Below are 12,234 nucleotides of genomic sequence, written 5' to 3'. Positions count from 1 at the left end.
ATTTAAGTGACTCTTAGACAGGCACATGGACAGCAGTAAATTGAAGGGGTGTTGATTAGGTTGTTCTTAGTTTAGGATAAATGGTCAGCACAACATCGTGGGCTGAAGGGCCTGTACTGTGCTGTACTGCTCTATGTTCTATGTATGGTATCTATAGGGTGACCATGTCCACCACCTTACCTGCCCACTCTCCATTTTCCAGCTTCTGGTCACCTGATTTTCAGGCATTAAAACAGGCAACATTGAATTGAGAGCGGCACGGTGGCAGTAGTTAGCACTGCTGCCTCACTGTGCCAGGGATTCCAGCCTTGGGGTGACCATCTATGTGGAGTTTGTACTTTCTCCCCATGACAGCGCGGGTTTCCTCCAGGTGTTCCAATTTCATCCATAGTCCAAAGATGTGCAGGTTATGTGGATTGGCCACTAAAATTGCCCCTTAGTGTCAAAAGATGTGCAGGTTTGGAGGGGTTATGGGGATAGGGAGGGCGAGTGGGCCTGGGTAGGGTGTTCTTTCAGAGGGTCGATGCAGTGTCAATGGGCCAAATGGCCTCCTAATGCACTGTAGGAATTTTATGGCTTTCTGAATATATACCCCCATGTTCTCCAGAAAACAAAGTAAATCTCAGAACTGTAATACAGCCACTGTAATATAAAAGACTTAATACAGTTTTAAGTATTAAATGCATATTTACTGTTCATGGAATGTATAGTACAAGCTTTTTGGGAACATTTTATATAATTATTCTCCAATGTGAACAAAAATGCTCAATACAGAAAAGTTGATATGTACAATAAATATACTATGAGATGTAATTCTCTAACTGATAAGTATGAATATATTTATTTCAGTTTCAAACAATGGGTAACTATTATTCAGTTTTGGGTGTAATGGATCTGATTGTGTGTCAAATCCACAGTCATTCCATGCAGTAACACTTATTGACCAAAATGCAATTTCAAATGCTTATTTGGCCCATCAATTGGTCATATCACAGTAAACTGAAATAAGTCATGTACAATACACGTTACAATGTACATTGTAGCTATGAAACCCATAAGTAATTCATTATGTTTTCAATACATTTTCATTGAAGTTATAATACAATAATATAAATTCTTTTTTACAAATGTACTAAAACAAGCACCAAAACAAAACAAAAAACTACATCACTAAAAAAAAGTTTGCATTTATCATCACTGAACACATTCTGAAATCTCATAGGAACGTCTATTTGTACTTCATCGAGGCCAAAAACATTTTACATGAGGATTAAAAATGTAGTTTTCCAGCAAGCTTTATTCTGAGTGTTTCATTTTAATTTCAAGAAGTTCAACCTTTTATTACAACACAAGGACATGGAATAAACCAGGTGTTACTTCTGTAGCAGCAACACTAAATAGGAATTCATTTAAAAGACTGCTGTCACTTTGGTAAATAAAATCAACAAAGAATATTAATTTACCTGCATTTTCATTTACTGAAGATGGTTTGATTACTGACAAATGAGTGGGAAACATTAAGTTGTACAGATTGTACAGCAACATAGACAACTGATTGGTTTTCCATTCTGAAGATGCCAAACTAAAAGTGAGCATGTTGCTGATGATATACTGTTTTCTGCGTCAATTGATTTAATGGTGCAATATGCAGCTAGTCATCCAGTAATCCCTATTCCCAATTTATCTTACTGCACTGGATTTTACTTTCAGGTGTAAATAAAATTATAGATTCATGTACATGGTACACCAGATCAGTAGCTATATATTGTAGCCAAATGTGGGTAGGAGGCAAAGTGTTTAAAAACAAGATGCATTAATATCTACAAGTGAAATTTATTGGAGATAGACATACAAAGTTTGAAAATATTTCCTGAAACAACAGATAACTGGTATTTACTATTCTGCAGAAGGAAATACATTTAAACGGGCTACTGTCCTAATATGAATTTATTGCTCCCAAAAGCACGTGTGTTACCATATTTTCCTTTTCAGAGATGGTCACAACTGCACTGCAGTTCAACCATCGCAGTATCTATGTCAGTTCTAGAGCGATTGTAAATGGGTTAAAAACAGGCTGGTGAGCAAAGAAGTGGAATTATTTGTATCATTTGGGTACACAAAAATTTCAAATCTACTGTTCAACTTGAACACCCATTCTATTTGCATATCTCCCACTGGTGAAACACCTTAAGAAGATTTTACTTTCAACTCCAGCATGACAAAAAAAATAATAAACTGCAAAGGTTGGTCATTTGCATAGACACTATACTCCCGTGTAGAATAAATCACTGCAGCTGCTTGTGGGTGTCTAAGTAAAAGCTCCATCAAATATAAATGTTTTTCTTTAAAACTTAAATCTTTAATTTATTTTTGGTACGGTTAATGAAATGAACTGATGAACATGCTTCAAGATGATTGCACTGAAAGAATGATTGCAGCTCTCGCTCTCAAGTGAGAAAATTTAATCAGTCTCTGATTTCCGCTGGAAACGATTTAAAATTTCTGGGTTATGAGAGGCCATGTTGGAAAAGTCTCTGAAAATATCCTGGTAGGTTGCATCACCTGCAAGAAGATAAAGTTTTGAGTTACTGAAGCAAGTAAATTTGGTCAAATAGTTTTAGCATCAAAAATTTATTGTAATCCAACAATGTACACCTTTGAAAAATGCACACAATTAAAACCAGACTAAATTGTGCTTCATAAAATATATGTTATTTCCAGCATAATTTGCACTATATAATGCCAATTTATACCAGACATCTGCTGAATGTTTGTGTGCTTTAAAGCATTAACCAAATTATTAAATCTGCTTTTTCCCCTCATATAACTTGCATTTCATTCCATAATTGTCAATTTAGGCCATAGCCCTGCAAATTTTCCATTTCCACTATGTATCCAATTCCCTTCTGAAAGTCATGACTAAACCTGTTTGCACCATCCATTCAGGTGTAACATTCCAAATCATAGCAACTCCCTACTTAAAGCAAAGGCTCATTGCCCCTATCATTCTTTTGCCCATTATCTTAAATCTATATTCTCTGGTTACTGACACACCAGCCATTGGTAACAGTTTACTTATTTACTTTATCAAAACGACCAATAATTTTGATATTTCTAAATTGTTCTTTAACCTTCTTTGGTTCAAGGAGAACAGCTTCTCTAGTCTTTCCACACAACAGCCTCTGTCCTAAGTCCTTTAGTTTGACCCCTGCACTGCCCAAAAGACTGAGGGGGCATTATTTATTTTTGCCAGGGCTATCTGTGACTGTGAATTTGTTAGATTAACTGTTCCACAATATTCAGTCAAACACTCCATTTTACGACATCACTTCTCCTATGTAGTCTATTTTGTTGGAACTGACCTCATGTACCTTCCCTCCTACTTTTCCCCAACATAAAATGACATTCACCCTATTTTCTAAACAAATGTTCTGTTTTCGTACTTCTAAAGGTCATCTCTCAATCAACCCTGTTGTTTCCTCTCATCTCTTTCAGTATGAATGTCCATTTGGTGTATTTGAACGTTTTTAAACATTAAAGGTGCTGTAAGAGTTACTGTTGATAAATATTTTGCAAAGTATTGTCAGGTATGTCGAACAGCTACAATGAAATCGGAGGTTAAAGGAGGCTTAACTCTTCAAGAATAGCAGTACGCTTTGATCCATTCTACAGAAGACAATGTATAGCTATGAGGGAGTTAAAGGATAAATCAAATCTACAAGCTGGGATGGCATCACACAACAGTTAAACTTAATTATTTGCTCCCAAACTGAATCTCAAGTTCAAATTTATGTATTGCAAATCGTCGCAGATTGCAATGCATTTTATATGAAAAGATTTTAAAATCTACTCAATTTGTTTGAATTACAGCCACAGCATGGGTTTTCATAGAAATTAATCAGTAATTCATCAACCTCCATAGGATACCAGACGAACAGCAATAAAGTAAATACAGAAGCAAATGCACTATGCTGAAAAGTGTCAACATATCTTAAAGGGCTATAGGATTTTCAATACAACTTAGCTAGCTGTAGCTTGTTTATTGAGCATAATTTGCTACCTCTCAAATTTACAATAATTAATTGTGGAGAATTTTAAAAATATGTTGCGTGTCAACAGATTTAAATCAAAATGCTTGAGAGTAGAATTAAAGCAGCAATAGTATAAAATAACAATATAGAAAAAAAAAGACATGTACAAAAATTTCTGGCATGATCAGTAAATAGCTAACAATACTGGAAGAAAAAGACCACACAAGGTAACTACCATACCTGCATGAACCTCAGTGCAGCAAAAATAGAAATCAAGAGTGCAAGAATCAAGAGACAGCTTGTATGAAAGATTGCAATGATAGCTTCAACTTTTAAACATTTGCTTCAAAACTTCCAATTTCTTTATTTTCCCACTAATTCCACATTTAATAAATGTGTCCATGTTTGCATTCTGGGGAGATTACTTTCCCTCCAATATAAGTTCAACCCCAAAAAACATTTCCCTCCCTCCTCATCTATGGCTACCCTGCTGCCAGGCCTCCATCAGGTCTGCCCCGAATCATTCATCAAGCTACACAAACGGCAGCCTGAGAGGAGCTCTCCCTTTCATTTCTTTCTGTGGGGCAAAAGTAACCCCCTGGCACACTAAGAGCATTAGTGTTTAGTCTCGTCACTTTATGGTACTTTGTGCAATCCCAGTTTGCTAAACTAATGCATTCTAGCCTTATCTGCATTGTTTTGGATAAGTAACAGATAAAGAAAATTGCAACCCACAGGGAAGGAAACACTACTTCCCCTGATACTATTGTTACACATCACACAACAGCCATCTCCCAAGAGACACCGAGGTAGTTGGAAGCAGCTGGTCTCCTCAATCAGAGATGGTGTGCTGGATTGTGTCAGGAAGAGCAAGAGGAGAACCAATTGGCAAAAATGAAGACAAAAGGTGCCTTTAATAGACAAAGGCCATTTCTGGCAAGCCTAAATAAAATTGAGCGCATTCTTCAGACCGAGTGTGTATTCAAGTTGATGGTTTGGATTATTATAATGCAGTTACCAATCAATTTAACTTCACTGCCATACTTTGATGGAATTCAATTAGAATCATGTTTTTATACTAATCTAATATAGTTATCTGATGCTTTTAAATTCATTTTTCAGAATTCAAATAACTAAAATCTTAAACATCATTTGTTGAAATGATATTCACAAATAAGGACTTGAGTACTTCACTCTGCACAGAGCAATGTAACGATTTCATGTTTCATTTTGTTTACAATTATACCAGTATCTCTATTAATTCTCCCATTTGAAAATGAAAATAAAAGAAAAACAGGAGCATTATTGGGTTTATTTAATTTTTTCTGAATCAAACACGCATCTTTTGCAGTGAATCTGAAATCAATTTACCTTAAAAGCGGTGATCTAAATTATTAGATATAATGTTTAGTGAAAACAAAAACTACTTATAACTAGAATAATGGCAATTAGTACGAACAAAGCGGAAAACAAATGGGCAGTTTTGCTTTTAAGCAGAAATATGAAAAGTTATGCAATAATTTCATGCACAATCTGATCCATATAAAACACAGTAGAAGTAAAATCATAATTCATTGCAAGTTATAATTGTTCATAAATAAAATGTTTAAGTTCGTTCAAAATTACCTACAAGTTTCAATACAATTAATGTGTGCCCATTTGCACATATAAGTAAAAATGTACACCCACACATGTAGATTTTGCCATAACTTAACATTTTAAAAATAAGTTTGCAGCCACTGCGATTTTAAATGTGTAAAGACTTTATATTAAGGTGCAACTGTGATCTGGAAAGTTTAAGTAATTTTCAGACAAGTATTGAAACTTTATGCCATTCAGTATGAGGAACAGGTTAATCAATCTCCAAAGATTGATCTGAACTGAAAGCTTGTTTGAAGCGATTCAGTTTGTAAACCAAATAAGATGACATGATACTGGAGGGCAGTTTAAATGCATTTAGTGAGCTTACAATCAACATCAATAATTGGAAATCTTCTCTGAAGGTTAGACGTAAGGGAACTATTAGTTGTTGAATACCAATACAACTGCAAGAGTCTGAATTTATTCAGATCTTAAGATATGGATTAATTTATACAGATGTCTAAAGTAGGATAAACTTTGTAATATTAATGCAGGTTAATCCTATCAGCTGTATTTTTTAAAGCCTATTTTACCATTTATTGGCAACAAACTTGCAGTCTTTACCTCAACAAAAATAATAAATCCTACATCAGTAGCTGCATTTCGTTTTGCAATAATGCTGCATTTAAAGTGCAGAAAGTACATACATACAGCAATGCTGCCATTACCACCCAGATTAGGAACTCAGAAAGGCACACAATGTACAAAAAGGCAAATACAGTACAGAAAATAAAAGCAATAACCAGAAACAATCAGATGTATTTGGTAGCACCAATTTGTTTTTCGTGATTGACAACTAAAAGCTAAATATAAAAGCTAAACAGAATGTTGCATATGGCTTTCTTTTAACAGTGCATAACTATTTACCTTGTGGTGTCTTATTAAACTACAGAGCTCACTGAGTAATTATCATAGTAAAGTTTATAACTATCAACAAGATGTCTACAGCTACAACATTGTTACAGCTAGCTGCAGAATCTCAAGTAATAATATAATGCTTTCTAATAACTTTAACATAACTGCACACCTATTAAAATATCTTACATATTTAAGCAATAATTTCCAACTTCATAGTATTTGGTGTCCCAAAATAAATTTGTAAATGTTACCACTGTACCTATTTTTTTATGACTAACTTAAACTTCAGTCCTGGGAATATTTCATAAATGTCAAATTGTCAAAAGGAAAACCAAATAAAATGATGAGCAAAAATTAGGTGGATTCATAATATTTGCTAACATTAAGATTAGCACCTGAATTAACTCAATATTTAAAAAACAAATCAAAGCAATCAAAACACCATTATATAATACTGAAAATGTTCACATTGTACTGTCCATTTATGACAAAGGAAAGATAAAAAAAATAAACTGGTTGAAATATTTTCCATTTACACTGCATTTACTTATAGGAATATAATTAAAAGTAAACACTGATTTAATATTTCAAAACAAGTTCAAAGGCAAGATTCTCTTCCAGGTTTCCAATAATTAAATCATGTCTAAACCAGGCAGCCAAGTTCCATAATGTGTTACATTTGTGCATTGTGGCTTATTGGTAGACCATGGATTTTTACCAGCCAAGATTCAGATCTTAGCCAAGAATTTTGAGGGAATAACAAATAAATAAAACTTTTTCAATCAAGAGGGGCTTACTTGGGGTGAAATGCCAGAAAAGAAAAACATGCATGCAACAGGGAAAAATCCTCCAGAAACTGTTGCCTCTGATGGCCAAGTGAATATATGCATCATCTAATGCGGTATCAAAACATTCAAATCAGGTGATCGATCTCCGCTCTGAACCCCAATTCATGTTGAATCAGGGGAATGCTAATATTGACTTCCAAGTACCTGGGCTTAAAAAGTCCGCCAGGGTTCCTGCTCCTGATCGTTATCCAATCTCTCCTCTTGGAAGGTGCAAGTTTATGGGCATAAGATAAGGACAGGTTTGGAATTGGCTGTCCTGTGAGGCACTCCATGGTTGCTTACCTTTCAGCTGGACTAACACAAAGAATGGTGAGGTATCAGCGGGCTGTCGGTGCCCATTTCACCACACTACACAAGTATCAGAGCCTATGGGTTGGGGTGGGGAAAGAGAAAACTAAGGACAAACCTCTAGTCACTCCAATAAAAGTCACAATCATGATTAAATACGTTAAGTATCATTTAGCAATTTACTAAACTTTAAGCTCTGCAACATAGATCAAACTATACAGAAAATGCAACCAAATACGGAATGTTTTTTGAGGTGCATTGCTTATATTTGCCAAATAACTTTGGTATCTGCTTTTTTCTGATTGTAAGATACTCTCTTGGAATTTATCTTGGTTACCATAATGGTCGTCCAATTGGGGGAGATACATCCTTTAAATACAGCATCACCTGCCAAATAACAAGGTAATGAGGCTCCCATTCCCTCCCCAGCCCCTGACAGTAGATGATTAGATAACCCTTTATTAATCAAGGCTCAAGAATCTTGTAGCTGCAAACTAATAAATTCTTGCATGCATTTTTTATATTGCATCTCTGTATGACTGTTATTGGAATATTGACCTGACTGTCCAAGGCCTTCAGATTCTCGCATCTCATCATTCATCTTTGCTAGACGCAACCTGTGAAAAAAGGTACAGTAATTTGCAAAGGCACAATAAAGTGCGATGGAACCAAACATTAATGCCATCGAGAAAATATATAAAATTTTGTTTGGTGACAATAAATGTACCTTTTCCAACTGTTTATAAAGGTACATAGAATATATATATATTTTATATATAGCTCACACAATGGATGAGATTAAGTCATTTTTAGAATAAATATGTAATAAACAACAATCCACTGTTGATATGGTCATTTCAATTTTATGACCGGCCATTTTGGCCAGCTGATTTTTTTCCCCTACTTTTGTACAGAAGACTTCATCCTGGATTTTATCTTCACTTCTTTGACCAGGGAATGTTAATGATACTGCAACTGACAAGCAAATTAATCTATAAAAACACATCCAACAAACCTAACAATAGGAAATTAAAAGAGGGCCAGATCGAGAGTAGGGGAACCTTTGAACGTGAAGGTCGAACTTATTTCAAATATGTACCCAGAAACGTTTTCTGATACAAATGCTGAAGTGTTTCATGACCGTGATTTACATTTGTTCTTTCTCCAAACTTGTACTTTTAAACTTTCAGATTTCTGAGAAACCAGGGTGTGTCAAAGAGAAGGGAGCAGGAAATTCCACTTGGAAAGTCTGGCACTTTTTTGAGACCCGATTTACAAGTAAATCTCTGTGATGGGTGAATTACACTCTAGGGCAATTAAGAGCATGGAAGCATTGAGGCACCAACAGTCATTTTGAGGAAATTAATAAAGTCTAACGCAGTTTACGCAAGAGAACAAGACAAACGTAATTCCCAACTTGAAGGGCAACTAAATCTTTATTGGCAATAACAGAAGCAATCAGAAATAAAATGGAACTGTACGTGAATCACATTAAAACAGTAACAGTTGAATGTGCTTGAAATGATGAAGAATTGCTGACCCATCTTGGGCCTTTTCAAAATGGCATCCCAAATTTGTCAGAAAAATTGGGGGGGGGGGGGGGGGGGGGGGGGGGGAGAGGAGGAGGAGGGGAGGGAATAGACTCACTATACGAAGAATCTATCCAGACTTTCAAAAGTTCTTTATGAAGGACCAGGTATGACAAACAGCTTTAAAAATGCAATCTCAATGCAAAGGAGTGAAATTAGACTGGGGGCCAAGGGCTTCAACTAAGATCTTGGTGTTTGTACCCAAGCTGATCAGTTGCAGAAGTTTGAGTATATATATTATACACACAGTCGTCTGGTAACAGAGAACTTGTGTATTGCTGAAAAAAAGAGATGTTAAAGCTTTTCATCTTGTACTCATCAGGACACTTCACAAGGATACAAGGGGAAAACAGCAATTTATACTGTATGAGATGCCGATTGGTTGGCAAGCAGGCAGATTGGTAGACGTGTTGCCATGGAGAATGCACCAGGTAACTGACAGTTAACTTTCAAGCACTGCTTTAAATTTAACCAGGTAGTTTAACACTGATTGATCAAGACATTGCCCTGAGGAATGAGTCAGCAAATAGTTGTCATTTATTTTGGTTAGCGGAAACAGGTGCGATATGTGCACATGTTCTTTCTGTCTGAAAATAACTGAGCCCTGTGTATTAGTGAGAAATCTGCCAGGGGGTTCACTACCACAGTGCATCGCAAGTCCACCGTCACTGGTCAATGTTGAGATTCTTACAGTGCCACATGCTAGAAGATTGGTCTCATCGACAGCTTGTAAATAGGGCATGGGCCATTTGCTCACCATACAAGTTTGATGTTGAAATAGGGCATATCAAAGGCATATTGCAGGATAATGGCTACCCTAATCAGATCATTGTGTGCTATTTATCATGCAAATTCATAGATGGGCCAAAGGCCATCACTTTCAGACCTGAAATGTTCCCAGTCTATCTCAGACTACCTTGGAAGGGCAAGGTATCTCAAAAATGTGAGCAACTGGTGAAGCTAGCTGATTTACACTGTTACTATGAAGTTGCAACACAAACGGTATTTCGCCACTAACAGCATGCTGCCATCAAACCAAAAAGACATGCTGCCTATCCGATAAAAGAATGTGATATATGAATTTCACTGTCAGTACGCTGCTCGTTATGTAGGTTATACATTCCAACGGCTGGCGCTCGAAACAGCATGCTCCAGCTCCTGTTCCCCAAGGACAAGGTATAGACTTTACTCAACCAGCCCGTGCTTCCAAAACTTAAAACACATTAGATGTGATTCCACGATTGGACAACATTTGCTAAATAAGTGCGCAAAAAAATTACACCGACAACTAATTTGAAATAATCAGTCAGGCTCGTAGTGTGGCACATGTATGTATAGAAGCTACATATATTAATACACAGGGCCCTTTTCTTTGTAGACAGAAATAACATATGCACTCATTGTGCCTGTTTCGGCTAAACAAAATAAGTCACAGCCATTCAATGACTCATTCCTCAGGGCAATGCCTTGTCCAATCAGGCAAATGGCCTGGTTTAAATTTCAAACCATTGTTGGTAGTTAACTGTCAATCAACTTGTGCATTTTCCATGGCAGCGTTTCTTCCAGAATCCACTGGTCAACCAATTAGCACTTTCTTCACATACAGCTCAATGTATGTTTGTCCCAAACAGCAAATCATGGAGAACAGTCCGACTTGAACTCTTGTATATTTTCGTAAAACAAACAGAATTCTGATGAATTTAGTTTACTCGACATATGAAACAGGAATGGTTTGAATAAGAAGTACGTCCTTTGGCTTAGCTAATAAGGAGAGGTTACACAAACTGGACCTGGATCTTCGAAAGTTAAGGGACAATTTGGTTAAGATTTTGAAAAGAATATACAGGGTTAGATAGAGAGAAACATTTTATTCTGGCAGGGGAGTCCAGGGCAAGGGGACGTGACTATAACATCAGAGCGACCATTTAGAGGAGTAATTAGGAAACACTTAAAAGGCTGTTCGAAGTGTGGAACACTCTCCCACAAAGCAGTAGAGGGTGCCTCGATTAATAAATTTAAATTGGGAGATTTATTTTTGCTAGCCAAGGCAGGTAAATAGAACTAGACACAGATTAGCTATGATCTTAATCAATGATGGATCACATGCTCAAGAGTTTGAATAGTCCATCTTCGTTCTTATGTTCCTAATTCCAAAATAAGCAGAATGAAAACCAAGTATAAAGAATAAACACCAGAAATACAATGATACGCACAATGTAACTATATCTGCATTTGCAGCCTCTATAGCAATGGCTAGTGGGTCCTTCTTTTCTTCATCTAATGCACCTTGATCAGCTCCCCGCTTCAGAAATAAACAAACTTGCCTAAGATAAAGAAGCAAAGTAGAATGGATTTGTTACAAATCAAATGCATTAAATTTTCCAAACATAACTGAAGAATATTTCATACTGGATACATATTTTTGTTTATTATTCATTTTTTAAAAATTCAAAGTAGCACAAGAACACAGCACACAAACACAATGGTGACATACAGATGTGATCTCCAGACCCCTTATTTAAGCAGTATTATTTTCATGTGCCTTTTCAAGGGGTAGAGAATATTGAATGGCTCTGAATTATCAACACCACCCAACCCTTTTAACAAAAAGAGAAAATGTTCTGCAGAGTTTCTTTCTACGCACCCCACACGGTTGCAAAGCATTTACAAAACCTTATATTTTACTTAGTTCACCCTTTACTGGTTGGTTTTCTTCATATATTTTCATGGTCCTACCATCTCAGGTACGATCACATTGTACAAAACATTTATTTGTTGCCATAATTTTCGAAAACACTTTGAAAATAATTTAAGTACTGGAAGGGATGAATGGTGATTTCCTGTTCAGAAAATGGAGAAAGGGATAAGCCAGGTAACCTACAAATTGCCTGCAACCATAAGGGATATCATTAAGCACTTTAACATGGGCAAACCAGCACAGCCCAGGTCATTAAATTTGAAAGCAAATTGCTCCGATTG

The 12,234-nt window shown here is 36.1% G+C and overlaps 1 protein-coding gene across 4 annotated transcripts in view; it reads right to left on the bottom strand.

Moving 5' to 3' along the window:
- Positions 1-667: 667 nt before the first annotated feature.
- Positions 668-12,234, bottom strand: part of LOC140389775 (arf-GAP with coiled-coil, ANK repeat and PH domain-containing protein 2-like) — a 131,866-nt gene continuing 120,299 nt past the window's right edge. For all 4 annotated transcript variants that reach the window (XM_072474288.1, XM_072474290.1, XM_072474289.1 and 1 more), the window contains 3 exons: positions 11,469-11,579; positions 8,225-8,283; positions 668-2,562 (listed from right to left, as the gene is read on the bottom strand). In XM_072474288.1, coding sequence (XP_072330389.1) covers positions 2,462-2,562; positions 8,225-8,283; positions 11,469-11,579 — 271 coding nt within the window. In that variant the 3' untranslated portion in view covers positions 668-2,461. The remainder of the gene's footprint in view (positions 2,563-8,224; positions 8,284-11,468; positions 11,580-12,234) is intronic.

This window comes from Scyliorhinus torazame, chromosome 14, assembly GCF_047496885.1.
Source record: "Scyliorhinus torazame isolate Kashiwa2021f chromosome 14, sScyTor2.1, whole genome shotgun sequence".
Classification (NCBI taxonomy): Eukaryota; Metazoa; Chordata; class Chondrichthyes; order Carcharhiniformes; family Scyliorhinidae; genus Scyliorhinus; species Scyliorhinus torazame.
This window is presented reverse-complemented; position numbering and strand designations above follow the sequence as displayed.